We start from the raw sequence: 19,468 nt of genomic DNA on the forward strand, positions 1-19,468 counted from the left end.
ACCATTCTGGGACTCTTTCGAGGAAGAGACCCCCCACGAATCCCCCCCCTTCCCCCGCCATCTGCCACCTACAACCTCAGCCAATTCCCTCCCTCCCCAAACACACATACCTTTCGGTCACTGAGCCCAGACACGGTATCCACATACTCCTCCTGGATCATGAAGGCGGCCAGGTTGGCTGTGTAGCTGGCGAGGAAGATGACGGCGAAGAAAGCCCACACCAGCACCATGATTTTGCTGGTGGTCCCCCGGGGGTTCTCCACAGGCACCGAGTTATTGAACACCAGGGCCCAGAGCAGCCAGATGGATTTCCCAATGGTGAAAGTTGAGCCGCCAGGGCCTGCAGGGGGCCAGGACGGGGACATGGACCCCAAATCCCTTATGCTTAATGAGGGAGCAGAAAGAACTACAATTCCCAGTGGCCCCTGAGGCCCCTGTTGCCTCAGGAGACCATAACTCTATCCCAGGGGCTGTTGGGAAACGTAGTTCTATCTGTGGTCCAGGCACTCCGAGGTAGGGTGATGGAGGAAGGGGACTCACGTTTGCCCGTGGCCAGGCTGCGGTTGTAGCCGACGGGACTGAGGTACTCAAAGATGAAAACGGTGACGGCGACCACAGTGAGGCACATGACGAACATCATCACCCACACGGCAGGGCTGTATGGCTCTAAGGGCAAGGGGGTGTGTGGCCATGACTCAGCGAAGCCAAGTCTTGGGTGCCCACAGACATGTGAACAAGGTACAGCCCAGATCTGACCCCGTCCTACTCTGCCCCCTTCTTGGGGACAGACTCATTGCCCACCCAGACCCCTGGCAGGGGTGGCGGGGCGGTCTCTCCCAAAGAAAATCATCTCAATCATTTCTGTGATTTCAACCACCATATAGAAACTATCTCCTAATTATGTTTCCTGAGCCCCAGACCTGTTTCTCCACCTCCCCCTGGCAATCCCTCCAGGCCATTCATGTCCCACACGGAGCCCAGCACCGACTCCCAGGCTCCCCACCCTGGGAGTTCCCTGTCCATCCAGTCACCGCCCAGACCCTCCCTCCCACATTTGCCACCCTCACTCCCTCCTTCCCTCCCCCTCACCAGCATCCTGTCAGTCCCCAGCCCTATCCTCCTGTCCTGCCTCCACCCACCCCCACCTCGGCCTTTCCTCTCCATTCCCTCTGCCAACACTGCTCAGGCCACATCCTGTCCCCTGGACCATCTCGTCATCCTGTCCTCTCCAGCCCTTCCCCCCACCACGGCCCTAGAAGCTCTTTCTACACCCAGAGATGACCTGGCCTCTCCCCAGCTCACAGACTTCTGTGGCTCCCCAGTGCCCCCAGGACAAAGTCCCTGCCTCTCAGACTTGTTTCCACTCTCGTCTCTGGACTGATCATTTTTTCAAGAACCCATTGCTTTAACCACCCAGAACTCACAGTTCCCCAAACAAGCTACATCCTCTCTGCCTCTTTCTCAATAGCTCCCCTACCAGAGGCACCACCCTGACCTGTCCATCAGCCAAACCTGAGTTCCTGCATCCCCTCCTCACACTGCTTCCGGGAGTTCACTGACAACAAACCCAAATCACTCTTTCTTGAGATCAGTACCCGGGATTTGACCTTCCTGGGCCAAGTGTAAGCGGCCAGGACTGCCCCTGTCACAGTAGGGTCACAGCCTGGATTGTCACAGCAGTATCTGGGGACACGCCTGTCGCCTCCACTGGGCCACGTGATGGGGCATAAACATGACCTTGTCACTCCCTTTCTGAAAGCAGGGGCCCCACGTGGTGCCTGTCAGGGTGCCCTGCAGAGACCTTGGTGCAAAGAGGAGGCCACAAGAGACACCGTTGGGGAAATAGACAGAAAACAAAACACCAGAGAAGGGTTGTCCCTTCTCCTCCCAGCCCTTCCCCTTCCCAGGAGCTTTGCTCAGACTTTGGAGAGCAGGAGGGAACGGACGTGAACTGCTGCCCTTGGCTTGATGTACGCTTTCCCTTTTGTCTTCTCCAAGCTCAGTAAATGAGATCTCTACCCAATCTACCTCAAAGCCACCAACCCATTGTGTGCCAGCTTTCTAACCGCATCCTAAGCCTGTTTACTTGTCTCACCCTCTTGGCCATCTTCCTATCCTGCACCCCAAACTCACTCTGCACGGACCTCTGCAGTAGCCTCCTCATGGGCCTCCTGCATCCGCAGACCCACTAGTGGGATATCTTAAAAGCCTAAATCTGATCGTATATCCTCACTCCACCGCCTGCAGTTAAAAGCCTTGCCATTGCAATAAAAGTAAAACCCAACCTTCCTACCATAGCAACCAAGGCCCTGCTCGATCCACCACCTGATTCCCTCTCAGCCCTCACCTCCTACCTCTCCCATGATCACTCACTTCCCCCTCCCCTGGTCACACAGGCCTCCCGATAGTTCACGAACATTCCCACCTTGGGGCCTTTGCCCTTAATGTTAATCTGCTTGGGACACTTTTCCAGCCAGATCTATGCAGGACCGGGTCACCTGCTCAGAGGGACCCGCCTGTCCACCCACAGCAACACCGATCCTATTCTTCTCTGTTTCTTCCGTCGGCTTAATTTCTCGTAGTATTCACCACCATATGAAATGATCTTGCCCATGTATATCTTTAAGAGATTGTTTTCTGTCTCCCCCATGAGGCCCTGGGAGAGCTCTTAAAGGGCAAGGTTTCCTGTGCAGCCCAGAGCCTGGCACATAGTAGGTGCTCAGTAAACATTGTTTGATGGGGCCCATGCTCATCTCTTTTCCTCATCTCATACTTATGTACAGGGGAAGATGGTTTTTGTGGGGCCTGCCTCTTATACAATTTGGAGGGTTCTCTTTAAGAAACAAGAAAATAAAATTATGAATACAAGACCAGGTACAGGGCCTTGAAGGGGTTGTGCAGGAGAAGGCTTCTGAAGCTCAGACTTTCTTAGCTTCATTGTAAAATTGCTTCTGGTGGGGGAAATTCTCCCATTTTACAGGTTAGGGAACTGAGGCCCTCAGTTCACCAGAGTCACCCTGCTGGTACAAGCAATAGCAGGATGGGAAATGGACACACAGCTGCCCCCAAACCCCACCCCTTGCCATTCCAGGACCTGGGCTCACCGAGAAAGGCCGAGGGGGACACAGTGCCATTGCTACGCGCCACCATAACGCTGATGCCTGTCTCCACGAAGGGGACGGAGAAATCCACTATCTCGGACCGCTCCTCGTTGATGGTGAGAGAGCCAATGGCCATGTCCGCGCGCTGGTAGAACACCTGGGAGTGAGGACAGGGAGGGAGTGAGGGAACACGGCTGGCTCAGGACAAAGACGGGTCCCAGGAGGAGACCAGTGACAGGATGATAGAAAGGGCTAGGAGGGTGGCGGGGTGGATGAGGGGGACGCAGGCAGAATGGGGCAGGAAAGGTGGAGGTGAGTGTCGAGAACAAGAGTGGGAAGAAGTGGCCTCCTGCTGTATCCTCCTCCCCCAGCAAACCTCTGAAAGTTTTGGGCTCCATCCTCCAGGCCCCGCCCCCTTTTCCTAATAGTTCCACCCTCCGAGCCCCGCCTCCTCCGCCCCAAGTGTCCTTCCTCCTGGCCCGGCCCCTCCGTCAAGGTGGGTCCTCCTCGTGGCCCCACCCCTTCAAACCCAGGCTTCTCACCTTCGGCCACGCCCCTTCATAGTCCCGCCCCCTCAGAAGCCTGACCCAGCCGCTTCTCGGCCCTGACCTGGTCCCGACTCCGCCCCCCACCTGTCTTGTCCCGCCCCCACCCTGTCCCCGCCCACCTCACCTCCCCGATCATGCCGTTCCAGACACCATCAATCTTTTTGCCGTGCTTGCCGTTGGTGACCAGGTAGAGGTCATAGCTGAAGCCGATGGTGTGCGCCAGCCGCTTCAGAATGTCGATGCAGAAGCCCTTGCAGCACCGCTTTTCTGGGCGGGGGGCGTCCGGCGGAGGGCTGCGGGGAGCGAGCAGGCTTGGGGATGTTGGGGATCCCTGCGCCCCCCCCCCGCGCCTTATGGAGGGAGGGACGAGCAGCCGCTAAAACTATGGTGGGCATCGCTTTCTGGGGAAACTGAGGCTCAAAGGAATTACATGACTTGTCCAAGGTCACCAAGCTGGACGGCTTTCTGGGTCCCAAGGGAGGAGGGGGCTGGGGCTAGGACTACTAGGCTTCAAGAGAGAATTGTGAAGCTGGAACTTCTGGATCCGGGGCTGTCACCTGTGGGTGCGGTTGAGCTGGCTCCGGCAGGGGACGGAGTCTCGGATGCAAGTGCCACTGATGGGGTCGGCGGGCTCCACAATGACGAAAGGCCTCTCTTCCAGCGTGGCCACGGTGAGGTGCTGCGTGTCATCAACTGGCTGCAGGAAGCGGCCATAGCGGGACCACAGCGGGTACTTGAGGCGGAGAGTCTGCTGCTCCCAGCTGCCCACCTTGGCCAAGAGCAGGGGATTCAGGCTTCCTGAGGGGGACTTTCTAGAATGTTCTGGCCTCCATGGCCTGCCTTCCTCGTAGCCGCGAGCTCCCAGCTCCTTCTCCCTCAGATCCAGGAGTCTGGGCATCCTCCCCCACCTGTCCCTTGGACCCAGGAACCCTTTCCTCCTTCAGACCCACGAGTCTGGGCTTTCTTCTACCAGAATCCAGGGGTCTGGATTCCCAGTCCTTCCCCTTAGGACCTAGAAGTCCAGGCTCCCAGCCCCTTCCTCCGTCAGAGGCCGGAATGCAGGGCCTCAGCCCCCACCTCTGCCAGGAGTCTAGGTCCTCATTGCTTCTTCCCCAGGACCCAGGAATCCAGGCCCTCTCCCGTGCCTGAGGTCAGCGCCAGGACTCACCACCTCCCACGTCCTGTCTCGGGTGAGGGAGATGACCACCAGGGAGGGGTTCACCAGGAAGCCATCCTCATTGAAGGAGTAATCCCGGTTATCCCAGGTAATGTTCATGAAGTACCTGCCCAGCAGGAAGGGAGGGGACACGTGGGGGCCTGAACTGCACCTTGGCAGCTGAAGGCCGAGAAAGTCCCCTGTCTACTGACCAACCCCAGCGCCCAGTGTGAATCTCTCCTCTAAGTTCTGGAAAACCCAAATGCGCCTCTCCTCTGCTAGGCACTCTCCCTTGGCAGCTCGGTGCCTCCAGGACCAGGTCCCAGACCCTCAGCCTGGGTTTGAGGCTGTAGGGGACCCACCTGCCTCTGCAGCCCGATCTCTGATCACTGCCCACCGTCAAACTCTCTCCGCCCAAACCCTTTTTCTGCCCCACAAATACTGAATGCAGGGTGTCCCCCAAAATATCAAGTGGTTTTCTATCTCTAGGCTTTTGTAGGTGCTTTTCTCTCTGCCTAGAAAAAAACCCTTGGACTTCCCTGGTGGTCCAGTGGTTAAGACTCTGCGCTTGCACTGCAGTGGGTACGGGTTCGATCCCTGGACGGGGAGGTTCTACATGCCGTGCAGCACGGCCCAAGAAAAAGAAAAAAACGCTTATTCTCTCCCTCCTCATCCTGACTAGTTCTTAGGTGTTCAAGACTCAGCTCACGTGTCCCTTCTTCTGGACAGAAGCCCCGGGAGGTCTCTGGACTCCCAGGTATCTCTATTATACAATGGCACCCTGTGCGCTGAATGCTTGTCACATCACCCGGGTCACTGGACCAGACCCTCAGCTGCCATCCTTGCCTCCTCGCTTCCCCCAACCCAGGCCACCAGTCCCCAAGCCCCGTCCTTCCTGCCCCTGGGATATCTCTGCCCCATCCCCTCCTCTCTGTCCCCACAGCCCTCCTGGACCCCTACCCCAGCCTCCAACTTGGCCTCCAGCCTCCAATCTTTCTCCTCCAGTCTGTCCCCACCCCACACCGGAGAGGTCTTTCTATACCCCAAACTGACTCCACCTCTCCCCTGCTCATAGCCCACCCATGGCTCCCGAGTGCCCCAGAACAAAGTCCAAGCCTCTCAACCTGGCATTCAAGGCCCTCGCGGCCTGGGCCTCTCCACCTAACCAGCCTCATCATTCCCAACCCCTAATTCTCCACCCTGAGCTATTGTGGTCTCATCAACCTGCCCAGGTTTTTCTCCCCTCTGGTCTTTTGCCCAATGCTCTTCCCCCTGCCTGGATTATCTATTTCTGGTGGACTCCCAACTGCCCTTGCAATCAAATCTAAACCCCTAACGTGGCCTAAATGCCCTACCTGAGCTGGGCCCCCTGTTACTCCACCATATGCTGCCCACTTGCCCACTGTGCTCCAGGCACACTGGCTTTATTTCAGGCAATTCCAGCCTCAGGGCCTTTGTACCTGCTGTTTCCCCTCCCTCTCTTTACTCAGATCTTCAGATGGTTGGCGCCCTCTCTCTCTCTCTCTCTCTCTCTCTTTTCTCTGGCTGTGCTGCGCGGCTTGTGGGATTTTAGTTCCCCAACCAGGGATTGGAACCTGGGTCCTCGGCAGTGAGAGCATCAAGTCCTAATCACTGGACCTCCAGGGAATTCCCTTGGATCTTTCTCTTTATCCTTTTTTTTTTTTTTTTCCCGCGGTACGCGGGCCTCTCACTGCTGTGGCCTCTCCCGCTGCAGAGCACAGGCTCGGGACGCGCAGGCTCAGCGGCCACGGCTCACGGGCCCAGCCGCTCCGCGGCATGTGGGATCTTCCCGGACTGGGGCACGAACCCACGTTCCCTGCATCGGCAGGCGGACTCTCAACCACTGCGCCACCAGGGAAGCTCTCCTTTTTTTTTTAACCTCCAAATTTCACCTACTTGAAAAGGCCTTTCCTGACGACGTCACCTGACCTAGCACCATAGACGTTTGTTATACATTCTACCTGCTTTATTATCGTCTCAGAACTTATTACCTGCTGATGGTTTTTTCCTTTCTTTTCTTGTCTGTGCACTGATTGTCTCACCTATGAGACTGTAAGCTCTGTGAGAGCAGAGGCCTTGTTCAACATTATACCCTGTTCATAAAGCAGGGCTTGGCACACCACAGACTCTTGACAAAGGGCTTTTCAATGAATGAGTGGATGAATGAAAGAGCAGTTTATTCTTCAGGTCTCAGCTTAGAAACCACCTCCTCCTGGAAACCTCCCTGACTCCGTAGCCTGACCCATGACTTGTATAGCCTAGTTTGGAAGGTTGACTGGGACCAACACAATTCCTCTCCTGGGAGGAAGTTAGCTGTGAGATTTGGAGGCATGGGTGATGGACAGGATGGGCTGAAATGATGAGTATCATGAAGGAACAGAAATTCTGGGTAAGCAGAAGAACTGGACAGCCCCTGGGAGTGACAAGCCTGAGACAAGAGATAGAGATAGAGATGGAGATGAAGATGGTGATGAAGATGGAGATGGTGATGGTGATGGAGAAGGGGAGGGAGAAAGATAGATACACACACACACACACACACACACACACACAGAAGCAGAGAAGATCAGAAAGAGAGAATCAGAATGAATTGAAAGAGTAGCTGGAATTGAGGAATTGGCCTCAATTCCTGATGTCTGGGTTTCTGTGCATGTTTGTCTTTCCAATAAACCCCTCTTTCCCCGAGGAAACTTGAATGAGACTCTGCTTCCTGCAACCAAAAATGTCCTGGCTTTTCAGTACTCTCCCCAGTGCTCCCACAAAGTCCGTGCAACCTCCATTATTGCAAATAACATGCTGTGTTGTCATTATCCCATCCCTGTCTGCTACCCCTACAGGACCCTGTGTTCTTTCAAGAGAAGTCCATGGTCTTATTCATCTCTGCGTTCCCAGTGCCCAGCATGAGCCCTAGTTCCTAGCGGGCGCTCAGTAAGTATTTATGAACAAGGGATGCTTTTCTCATCCTCTTGCCCCTGGATCCCGATTCCCAACTCCCCACCTCCCCAATTCTCAATTCTCCTCCCTTAGGCTTTCTTCGCCACCCATCGCCCCTTCCCAAACTCAGTCCATCCTCATTTCAGCATTAAAGTCCTCTCCTTCCACTGTCTGTCACCAAACTCATCAAGTTCTCACTCCCAAAGCTTCCTGGGGTGGAGATGCTGTTTCCCACCAAATCCTGGTCTCCTCTTCTAAAACAATCATGTGTCAGCTGGGCACACACCTGCCCAGCTAGAATTGACATTTCCCACATTCCCCGAAATTCCTTGCAGCTAGCCCAGGGCATGGGCAGGTGATATTCAAACTCTAACAATCAGTGCAGCACAGGCACTACCCAATCAGAATCGATGTCTAGCCAATCTGCATGGATGTGGCAGTACACAACCAATAAGTCAGTCCTGGCCCAGTGACTACGTTCTCACCGATGGGATGTAAGACTCGTCCCTTCCACCTCACTGGCCATAAAGGAAATGGCTTGTTCACCTCCTCACTTTCCCCCTTTTCACGCACTAGAATTCAGACATGGCCTACAATCCAGCTTCGACTGTGCGGAAAGGAGATGGCAGAGCAACAAGGTGGGAGGGTCCTGAGTCCCTGAATGACCACATGGAGCGATGGAGTCTCCTGATAGCCTGAATCGTGCACCTCTGGATTATTAAGTGAGAGAGGAACAAACTTCTACCTTGTTTGGGACATTGGATTGTCGGGTCTTTTTGTTACTGAAGTTCAACTCCTAGTCTAACTAGGGTACTTCACCAAATCTAAGATGCTATCAACTAGAAGACGTGTCACAGTTTTCACCTACCACAAAGGAAAAAAATGCACTGCCCACGAAACCTTGGTAGGCTATCAATTGTAAGACATGTCTTGGTTTCAAAGACATTAAACTATGCAAAAACGCGCATCCTAGAATCATGAAATATAGTAATACACTCACCGTATCTCAGGTGCTTTTTTCCAAATCACCTGATTTAACCCCAGAAAGGAGACCCAATTACGCTCGTTTTACAGAAAAGAGAGACTGAAGTTCTGAGAGGGGACGTGACCCATTTGAGGCCACTCAGGCACAAGTACCCCAGGTATTCAGGCTCAGGAATCTTCCCACAGCCCTCCCAGCCCAGCCCCACTCACCTGTGTAGACTCTCCCCTCGGTGGGTGCGGTTTTGGGCGCGACAGTCATGGCCAAGTTCAGGCAGGAAGCCATAGTCACGCAGCAGGGCCTGGGCACCTCTGGCCACTACGGCCACGCCAGCTGCCACACGCCGGGCCAGATCATCCCTCCAGCCTGCCGAGCGCACTGCAAACAGCCCGGCAGGCAGTGGGGCGCCTCCTGGCAGAAGAAGGGGCTCCCCAGGGGTGCCCGAGCCCCCGCCTCCAGCCAGCTGGGGCCCCACCATGAACCAGACGTAGCCAGGCCCAGTGAGGCCAGCCTCCTCGGCTGCCCGGAACACCGGCTCAGCCTCCTCACGGGCACAGAAAAGCAGGCGGATCTGCGCACTGACACTACGGAGCTGGGCGCCCAGCACGGCCTCGCCAGCCCCAGGGTCCAGCATCAATGCCCCACGGTGCTCCCAGCCCACCAGGCTGCCATCAGTCAGCACCTCAATGTAGGACAGGAAGGCCCGGTGGCCGGGGGCACGCGTGGTCACAGCTACAAAAGACGTCCAGTCGTATTCCTCCAGCACCTCGAAGATGACCTGAAGCTGCTGCTCTGTGGACGAGCCCAGCTGCAGGAAGGTGGAACCCTTCTCCTGCAGGGGAGGAGGAGGAAGATGTCAGGCCACCCCACGTGGAGACCTCAGCTCCCAGCAGTCAATAAGGGACCTTCAGCGACCAGTGAAGGGTTCACAGCTCCCAGGGGTCCAAAGGGGACCTCATCTCCCAGCAAGTGATAAGGGCATCACAGCTCCCAACGGCCAAAGGCAGCTCACAGCTCTCAACATGGCAGGCTGACTAGCCGTTCGGCAAACACATCTCCTTTCCTTGCTGGGGCACAGAGCTAGACCTGGGTTATGTTTAACCACAAGACTGAGTTCTAGGCTCATCCATGAAAACCTCTCCCCCCATGCACCTTACTCTTCCCTGTCTGAGGGCAGATGCAGAGGCCCCAGAGGAGAAACCTAAGGGGTTACAGAGCCACAACACGGAGGAACCTGAGTCCCTGAGTCGCGGCTTGGAGGCGAGACTGTTTGGAACAAGAACACCTGTTTGGATTTTATATGAGTGAGAAACAACCTTCTATTGGGTTAAGCCACTGAGAAGTCGGGGTTTATCTGTTACAGCAGCTAACATTACTGTAGTGGACACACTCAGCATCCTGGGAGGGAACTACAGTTCCCAGCATCCACTGAGAGGGACTGCATCTCCCAGCAGGCCATGAGGGTGCTGAAGGTAGTCTCTCCCAACTGGAGGAAGCTTTGCTGAGTAGACTTGCCCTTCTCTGCTTTTTTTCCTACCTTCCTGTCCCCTCCTTTTCTGTTTCCTTTGCTGGACTCTCTTCCTCAGTCAGAATTCTAAACATAGGGGTGCCCTTGTTTCCTCTTCTGTCCTCTCTCCCTGGTGATCTCATCCAAATCCATGGGTTTAAACACTGTCTCCTGTGCTCTCCAATATGGTAGCTACTAGCCACCCATGACTATTCACATTAAAATCAATTAAAGTTAAATAAAGCTTAGTTCCCTGGTTGCACTAACCACACGTCAAGTGCTCAACAGCTACACATGGCTGTGGCTATCATATGTGACAGAGCAGATGAAGACCACCTTCATCATTGCAGAGAATTCTATTGGACAGCCCTCAGGCCCATATCCAGACCATCTCCAAGACTTCTCGGCTCTGTTCAAAACATGACCCCAGCTGTTCAATCCTCACTACGGGCCCTGTCACGGCCCTCATGGTTACCACTCTCTTGCCTAGACGACAACAGCTTCCTAACCCATCTCGACTTCCTTTCTCGCAACTTCCATTCTCCAGACAGCAGCCAGAGTGATCTTTTCAAAATAGTAATTGGATTGCCTCCCTTCTTGGTTGAAAACCTTCCAATAATTCTACATCAGAATCAAAGCCAAAGTCCTCGCTGTGGCCCACAAGGCCCCGCATGACCTCGTCCCCGTCGCCTCTCTGACCTCATCTCCCATCACCCCAACCTCTTTGCTCTTCCTCAGACACCTCAAGTTCCTTCTGGCCTCAGGGGCTTTGCCCTTCACTGTCACCTTTCTCGGGGACACTTTTCCCCCCAGCTCCTCCCCTCCTCCGTCCTCAGGTCCAGCTCAGTTTTAACTCCTTGGGGAGGCCTCCCCTGACCACCATCTATTGAAGCCATGTCCTCGGTCATTACCTCTCCTTCAGGACCGATTTCAACTCTCTGTTATTTGTTTTTTCTGTCTCCCCATTAGAAATACAAGCTCTGTAAAAGCAGGGACCTTGTCTTTTTTTTTTTTTTAACCTTTCATAACTGTGTTCCCCAGAACCTAAAACAGCCCTGGCACAGAATCAGCCAATAAATCTTCCAGTAATGCGATAAGACAAGCAAGTGTACTTTCTCCCTAGACATGGGCCTGCGGTTAAATGTGTACCGACTAGGGCTGTTGTCCTGAGGGGATGAGGCCTCCCAGAATGCCATGAGAGCACTGAGGGGCCCTCACCCTTGGCAGGTGGAGGTGTGCTCAGGGGACCACATTCCCAGTATTCAATGGGGGCACAGATGCAGCTGTGAGGACCACTCTTCCATTCAGAAACACTAAAGGGACTATATTTCCCAGAAGGCAATGTGTGTGCACCTAGCAGACAGTGAAACAGAGGGGCACACATTTCTAAGCAGCAATGGAGGTACAAGGGACCACGTCTCTCCGTATGCCAAGGAGGTGGCAGCCAGGAAGTAATAAGTTCATCTCTCAGATGATCTGCCTTCAAATCTTTGGACAACCCCATGCCAAAGAGAAGAAGAAAGTTGGACAGAGATCTTTCCCAGAGTGCCCTGGACACGAGAGAACTACGAGTCCCAGCCTCCAATAGTGATCTAGTCACAAAGCCGCCGGCCCCCACAGCAGGGAATTGGTGGAGACTTAGGCTCCACCCACTCAGGTGGCCCCATCCTCAGGCGAGTCCCACTTCTCAGTTACACTGGCTCCACCTCTGAATAGGCCCCGCCCCTTCTCAGGCACCTCCTCTTAGCTGACCACTTCTTAGTCCGCACACAAGGCTTGTTCAAATTCTGCCTTTCCCTACCAGAAGTCCACTCCAGCTGGCCCCTCCTGTGCCCTCGGGAGGCAGGCCTCTCTCCAGGCCACAGCCAGCTCCAGCCTCTGCCCCCGCCTTCCCTGTAGGCTCCTGGTTTTGACCTCTCATTGGCTGAGGCTACCTCTTTGGGGGGCCTTCATCTTTCCAGGACCACCCCCTGGATTCTTGCTTTCCAAGACTTACAGTTGGGTGAGCCCACTCCCAGACCGTCTTCCTCTCTAGACTCCGCCCCTTTAGTACAGAGCAGGGGTCCTGTCCTCCCTGGCCTCCCCTCTCACCGGCTAGCCCCGCCCCTTCCCTGACTCACCCCTTCCTTGACTGGCCTCTCCCCACTTCCTAGCTGCAGGGTTCTACCCCTCCCTCGCCCTCTCACTTAGGACACCTCTCTTTCTCATACTCGTCCTTTCACCAGATGGTTCTGTCCTCCTTCGTTGACCTTTAGACCCCATGCCCAGCTGGCCGGGGACCTCCCTTTCCCTCAGTACCTGATACCCCTCTTTCCTGGTCCCTGTTCCTGCCTTCCTGGCTCCCGCCTCCTCTCTAGCCCTCACCCATTTCTGAACCCCATTCCTTTTCAACTGACTCCCCCTCGCTGATCCCAGAGCCCACCCCTCACTCCGACCTTGCCATCTCACGCGTGTCCCTTCTCGTTCCCAGTCCCCGCCCCTCACTGGCCGGCCCCGCCTCTTCCCCAGATCCCACCCCCTCCCCTGATTCACCTCTCTTGCAGCCTCTCAACTCTTCCCGTAGCCTGATCACCCCAGACCCTGCTTCTAGATGATTCCCCGGCACACTCCGTTCCGCCTATAGACCACGCCCCTCCAAGTCAGCCCCGCCTCTTACTTAGACCTGACCCTTACACGTGTCCCCACCGCCTCCCCGATGAGGGCCCTCAGGGCTGGCCCCGCCCCCTACAACCCCGCCCACTCACGACGGGCCCCGGCTCCGCCCCTCAGCCTCTGGCCCCCGCCCCGCCCGCGGGTTGCGCGCACCTTGGGCGTGAGCACGAGCGCGGCGCCGCCGTGCACGGCCACGATGGGCAGCGAAGTCTGCGCCGACAGGAAGTCAAGGATGGGCGCGACGGCGGGCGCGCGCGAGTCGTCCTCGAAGACGACGCCGTGCACCCTCAGCCCCGACAGCAGGTCGCAGAGCTGCAGCACGAGGCTGCGTGGGTCCGAGCCGTTGAGCACCAGCGCCACCGGCCGCACGTCCAGGCCCGGGCTGCGCACGGCTGCCGCCACGGCCGGGCCCAGTCGCGCCGCCTCGGTCGCGTACGCAGGCCCCGAGAACACGAGCGCCACGTTGAGAGGTCGCGCCCCGCCGGGGCCCCCGCCAGGCCCGCCGGCCCCGCCCGGCCCCGGCACCTCCTCCGGGAACGGGCTGGCGCACGCCAGCGCCAGCAGCAGCAGCATCTTAGCGGGGCCCCGAGGGCCGCGGGGGCCACCAACGCCGCGCATCGCCTGCGGGCCCTGCCGGGCGGCCTCTAAGCACGCAGGCACGCGGGGAGGGACACGGAGGAGGGTGGGACGCAGAGACGGGGAGACACGGGGAGCAGAGAGAGATACGAATGAGAGACACAGAGATGGAAAGACAGACAGGGAGACAAGGTATAGGAAGAGATACAGGGAGAAGGGGAGATACAAGGAGACAGGGACTCAGGTAGAAGTGAGAAAGGTTGGGGTGATAGAGGGAGAGACACGGACAGAGAGATACGAGGCAAAGGGAGAGATACAGAAGCAAAGGAGAGACAGAGACCGAGGGAGAGATACAGAGGCAAAGAGAGTGGAGGTGGGTAATGGGGACAGAGAAGATATAGTGGTAGGGAGAAGACAGAGACAAGGTAGGAAGGGGGAGGACAATGAGACAGGACAGATGGGAAACAGACCCACAGAGATGGGATCAGAACAGGAGCAGAGAGAGACCCAGGAAGATAGGAAGAGATGAAAACAGTCACAGAGAGATGGTCAGGGAGAGAGAGTGATGGGGAGAAGGAGGGAGATGGAAGGAGAAACAGACAGGGATAGAGAGGCTCAGAGTAACAGAGGCAGAGAGAGATAAGGCGGAGTGACAGGTACAGGGAGGGAATGAGAGGCAGGAGTGATGCAGAGATAGATGAAGGAAGGTGGGAGACATAAGAGGAACGAGAAAGTTGGACAGAGAGAGGAAGATGGAAAGAAACCCAGGAAGACGGAGACAGAGACCCCACAGCCACCAAGAGACACGCACACAAGAGATGGAGAAACAGGCAAAATCAGAGATTGCGCGAGAAGGCAGGCAGAGCAGACAGAAAACACAGGAAGACAGAAATAGCGAGGCAAAGAGCAAGACCCCCGCCAGGGAGGTGCCCAGCACAGACATGAAAGGAAGGCCAGGAAGGCGAGTGGCAGGAGGGATCAAAAATAAAAGGAAGAAAAAGTGAAGGGGAACAAAAAAGAGAAAGGGAAAAGGGGTCAGGTGTGTGGGGGGAGAGAGAGAGAAAAAGAAATTAGTGGGGCATCCTGCGGAGAGAATATGCCCCCCACGACCTTACCCCTCCATTTGAGCACAACCCCCAACCCACTTTTGGCCCCTTATTCCTGTCCCTGTCCCCCCATTCTCAATGACAGCTAGAAAGAGTCATGGCCCAGTCTGAGCCGCGGGGTTGGGGGGCACAGCTGTGGAGAGCTGGGGGGAGCGGGGGTCCCTGGCTCCCAGCCCAGAGCAATTTAGTAAATGAGAGGCAATACAGCGTCTCTTCCTGTGTCCCTGTTGAATACTAGCTGCTTGGGGTGGTCAGGCTGGGAGCCCAGACTCCTGGCTCCTGGATCTGAGGGAGCAGGGCACTGGGGGCCTGAACTCCTGGTTCTCAGGATTTAGAGCCTACAGAAGGGGCTTCTCGAAGGGGTGAGGGTCCAGACAAGGAAGGGTTCACTCTTTACTGTCAATCAGGCTCCTGTCCGGTTGCCATGGTAGCGCAGGCCTCTATCCACCCCACAGACAGCTAGGGTAGGGGAAAGGCCCACACCCCTTCCACTGCCTAGAGGCCTCACCCCCCACACCCTTCCAGCCTTCCCAGGGACCCTGGGCCACTGTCTCCCTAGGGATGGGGGCAGGGGCTCCCAGCATGCCCAAATCCTGGCTCCCCCTCGCCCCTCCTCTCTGCTGCCCTTCCCCAAGCAGCTGGCTCAATCAGTGCTCAGAATAGCCCCCCTCTGCCCCAAAATAACCCACAGCTGTGGCCTGGCGCCCCCACCCCCACCCCAGGATAACACACGTTCTCCCCACCCTTCCTGGTGGCTGCTCACCCCTTCAGCCCCTCTGCCTCTCTCAGACTCACCCCTGCCTGGCCTCTGGCCTTGGGGACCCCGGGGTCCTACTTCCTGCTGAAGCCCAAGAAGGCAGCCCCAGCCCCACCCTTCTCAGGAGGCTGGATGCCAAGTTCCCGCCAGTCTCCCACCCCTCCAGGGACAGATAGAGAAGCAGTATCCCCAGCCACTGAGGGACTCTGGCGTTCCAACCCCCCAAACCTACACCCCCAGGGATCACATTGTCCAGGCCTCCAATCTCCACCTCCTCATGAGTTTCTGTCCCCACTTCCATCCCCAGGGGGCCAAAGAGTCCAGACCACCATCCCCTCCCCATCAGGGGCTCGGGATACTGAGCCCCCAGCCCCCTTCTCCCTCAGACACAGAAGCCCTATCCTCCAACTTCTCCCACAGACTCGGCAGTCCTGGCTGTTGGGCCCCCTCCTTCCCCAGGACCCAGGAGTCCTGGTGCTCAGTTCCATCCTTTCCCAGGATCCAGGAGTCCCGGCTCACTCCTGCCCCCTACTCAGGAATCCAGCTGCCCAGCCTCCTTTATGCCCAGGACCCAGGAATCCAGGCCCATAGCCCTCTCCTCCCTTAAAGGACCCCTTTTTGTCTCAAGCCCCATTCGTCCCATCATCCTGGGCACCCCCCAGCTCCAGTCGCCCCGAGTCACCCCACTCAGGTCCTATGCACAGTACAGCCTGTCCCTCAGCTGAGGAGGAGGAGGGTGCAGAGATTCCTGGTGTGTGCCTGTCTCCATCACTCCCCCCCATCCATCACAGAAGAGAGGAGAGGCCACTTCGATCAACAGCCCGCCCCCCCACCTTCGCGTCGTGCTGCAGACGGCGTCCCGTTCCCCCCCTCCAGCCCTGTTCTCTCCCCACCCTAATCCTGGTGCTTGGAAGAGGCTAGAAGGGTATTCCAGAACCTTGAGGAAGGGACGGTAGCTTGGGGCGAGGGGTGCCAGGGCCTGGATGCTCTCAAGGTCCTTGGTAGAGGTATTAATAGCAGACTCACAGCTGAGGAGGGAGGGGAGATGGAGAGGAGAGAGGGAGGAGGACAGGCGAGGTGGGGGGGAGACTGATGCGGGCAGGGGGTGGGGTGGGGCAGAGGGAAGGTGAGATGGAGAGATGGGGGATAGAGAGGGAGATGGGGCGTCAGGTGTATGGGGCTGGGGAGAGGGATCAAAGTGTCAGAAATGGGGGGTTAGGAGACCTGAGGTGTAGAGACCTGGGAAAAAGGGGTCAGAGAGGGAGAAGGAGATAGGGGGCAAAGAGGCCCCCAGAGACCCCTATTCCCCATTCAATCCCCGTCCTTCCCGGAGGCCCCTGGCCAACTTTCCCTGTCCTAGATTTGGGGATCCGCGTTCCCACCCCCACCCCTGCATCCCCTACCCCAGCCTTACCTTTTCATGACCCTGTTCTGTGGGGGGTATTGCGAGGGTGCCAGGAACGGAACCGGAGTCCAGCGACCCGAAGATTCCGCGGAGGGCTCAGGGAGCCGCGGAGGGGGTGGGGGGGCAGGCCCTGGGGCGGCGGCGGTGGCGGGGACCTCCTGCCCGTCCCTGGCTCCAGCTCTCCCTCCTCTTCTTCGGTCCGTCCTGCCCTGTCTGTCCCCCAAGGTTGCGGCCACTCAGACTAGGCGAGGACGCTGCTACACATGTTGCGCTGGAAGTTGGGCCCCGGACATTGCGGAGGCTGTCGGGGTGTCCTCTCGCTGCCCCGACCCCATGGGGATCCCCCCTCCGCCCACCCGGGGTGCCCCCCTCTGCCGCTTCAGCCCCGGCTCCTCCCCCCCGTCCATGTGTCCGGTCCCGCCTCTCCCTGGCTCATTCGCATCCCCCCCCCTTTGTGCCCTTAGCGCTCCCCCCCTCCCGCTTCTGTGTCTGTCTGTCTGTCTGTCTGGGTCACCTCTGAAGCCGGTGGCGTGTGTGTGTGTGTGTGTGTGTGTGTGTGTGTGTGTGTGTGTGCCTGAGGGGCGGAAGACTGCCTGTCGGGGGGACTGCTCGCCCCTTCCTCGCTTGGCCACCTCCAGACGACCCCCCTCGTTCCCCCACTCTTAAATACAGGCAGAAACACACACCATACACACACGCACCACCTCACTTCCCTGGGATTCCCCTCAACACCCCCGGAGCTTGAGGAGCGACACACACACACACACACACACACACACACACACACACACACACACGGGTCTGATGGGGCCGGGCTGCCACTGCCGTCAGGGGCTGTTCGGACAGACAGGAGGACACAGGCAGCCGGGGACGCCAGAAGCCCGGCCGGACGAAGGCAGGAGGCACAGAGCCCAGGTACACACCATCCATCCGGGTTTGGGGGGGGGGGCTCGGAGGGAGGAAACTGGGGGGCCCGCGACACCCAGGCAGGTGGCTCAGGGTCGAGACGGACAGACAGAACCCTCCCTCCCTCCCTCAGCCGCCGCAGCCCTTACAGACACACCCCCCCCCATCAGCCCAGCCCCAGACACCCGGACACACAGATCCTCACCGGGCAGATGGCAGACGCATGAGAGATCCCTGGGGGCCGGGCGGACCCACCCGGGCCGACACCCCCCCAGCTGGGCACCGGTGGCCGTGGGAGGCTGTGGGCGGAGGGCGGCGGCCACAGCTTGGAGGAGCTGGAGCGGGAGGGATTCGCACACTCGCTCTGTTCTCACACACACACACTCGCTCGGGATGTGATTAACATTCAGTCCCCGTCCGCCCCTGCCGGGAGACCCACAGCCCCCCCTCTTGGCCTCCCTGGGGACCCCTCCTCCTGCCAGGGCTGGGGGAGGGGGCCACCCCCCTCCCCAGCTCCCAGCTTCTGCCTTCCTCCTGGGACAAGAGAGTGAGGGGCTGCAAATAAAACGGGGAGGAAGGGGTGGGGAACAGGCAGGGACTCAGGCCCCGGCACTGAGGCATCAGATTGGGACTTGGACTCCAGAGCCCAGGGGCTGCCGCCCTCTGCCCCCTCCCCACTTTGATGCTTGTGAAGCAGGAGGCCATTCCCAGACTTGGTTCTCCACCATGCTAGGACCCATCTTTTGGCTTCTATTGCCCCGGAAGGCCAGGCCTGCAAACTAGGTCTCCATCGTGAAGCCAGGAGTCCAGGCCCCCAGCCCCCTCCTCCCTCAGACCCGGGAGTCCAAGCCCCTAGCTCCCTTCTCCACTGCTACCCAGTAATCTGGGCCCCCTCCTCCAGGCCTGAGTCCCTTTTAGGCACTCAGACAAACTGACCCCTTAACACAAACCACCCTCAGCGGCCCAAAATCCAAGACTGATGGATGTCACCCTCAGGCACCCAATCCATCCAGCAATCTGAGGAAACTACTACCTCTGTACCCCTTCTTTTACTGACGGACCCTGACATCCATCACCCGTGGGTACTCAGACATCCAGGAGGAAAGCAATGTGTGTCCCCTCCTAGACACAGCCTGTTCCTGGCCCTCAAGGCCAGCTGTCCAGCTCCTGCCCTTCCTGCTAGAGAGGCTAAGCCCAGCGCTTCTATAAAGTGCTGTGGTGGAGTGTGGCGCAGGACACCTGGGCTCCTGAGGGTGTGTATGTGTGCCTGTGAGGGGGCAGCTCTGGAGGAGGGGCTGGAGCCAGAGCTGTGGGCTGCTGACTCCAGGGTCTGGGAGAGCAGGAGTGAAGCCTTACATTTCTGAAAAAGAAGAGACTGGGCACCTGAATTTGTGGGTCCCAGAGGGAGGAAGGCATTGTGCATCTAGATTCCTGGGTCTAGGATGCTTGAGACACAAGATTGTTGGGTGGGACCCTAAGCCCCAAGGAAGGGGGGCTAGACTCTTGGGTCTGAGGGAGGAGGGGCTGGGGTCCTGGACTCCTGGGTCCTGGGGGAGGAGGGGGTTGAGGTCCTGGACTCCTGGCTCCTGGGGGATGAAGGTGCTGGGGACCCAGACTTCTGAGTCTGAGAGGGGGACTGGGGACTGCTCTCTTGTCTTTTGAGTGCATTGTAGCTGGAGGCCCCTGAAAAGCCAGCCTCTGGGTCCCTGTCTAAGATTTTTAAATCTCAGAGATCTGCCTCCCGAATCGATGTCAAGGGCAGAATCTGTGCGGCTGGGCTGCAACCTTTACAGAGAGGCACGGACTGCCTGGGGGAA

At 57.6% G+C, this 19,468-nt stretch overlaps 1 protein-coding gene across 1 annotated transcript in view; it reads right to left on the reverse strand.

Moving 5' to 3' along the window:
* GRIN2D (glutamate ionotropic receptor NMDA type subunit 2D) overlaps nucleotides 1-18,847 on the reverse strand; it is a 35,579-nt gene extending 16,732 nt beyond the window's left edge. Inside the window, exons 1-10 of the mRNA XM_067719562.1 lie at nucleotides 17,857-18,847; nucleotides 16,755-17,016; nucleotides 13,055-13,545; nucleotides 8,955-9,574; nucleotides 4,818-4,932; nucleotides 4,207-4,418; nucleotides 3,774-3,942; nucleotides 3,105-3,258; nucleotides 541-666; nucleotides 111-340 (exon numbers count right to left, since the gene is read on the reverse strand). Of these exons, the coding sequence (XP_067575663.1) occupies nucleotides 111-340; nucleotides 541-666; nucleotides 3,105-3,258; nucleotides 3,774-3,942; nucleotides 4,207-4,418; nucleotides 4,818-4,932; nucleotides 8,955-9,574; nucleotides 13,055-13,519 (2,091 nt within the window). The 5' untranslated portion in view covers nucleotides 13,520-13,545; nucleotides 16,755-17,016; nucleotides 17,857-18,847. The remainder of the gene's footprint in view (nucleotides 1-110; nucleotides 341-540; nucleotides 667-3,104; nucleotides 3,259-3,773; nucleotides 3,943-4,206; nucleotides 4,419-4,817; nucleotides 4,933-8,954; nucleotides 9,575-13,054; nucleotides 13,546-16,754; nucleotides 17,017-17,856) is intronic.
* Between the last annotated feature and the right edge of the window lie 621 nt (nucleotides 18,848-19,468).

Source organism: Pseudorca crassidens, chromosome 20 (assembly GCF_039906515.1).
Source record: "Pseudorca crassidens isolate mPseCra1 chromosome 20, mPseCra1.hap1, whole genome shotgun sequence".
Lineage (NCBI taxonomy): Eukaryota > Metazoa > Chordata > Mammalia > Artiodactyla > Delphinidae > Pseudorca > Pseudorca crassidens.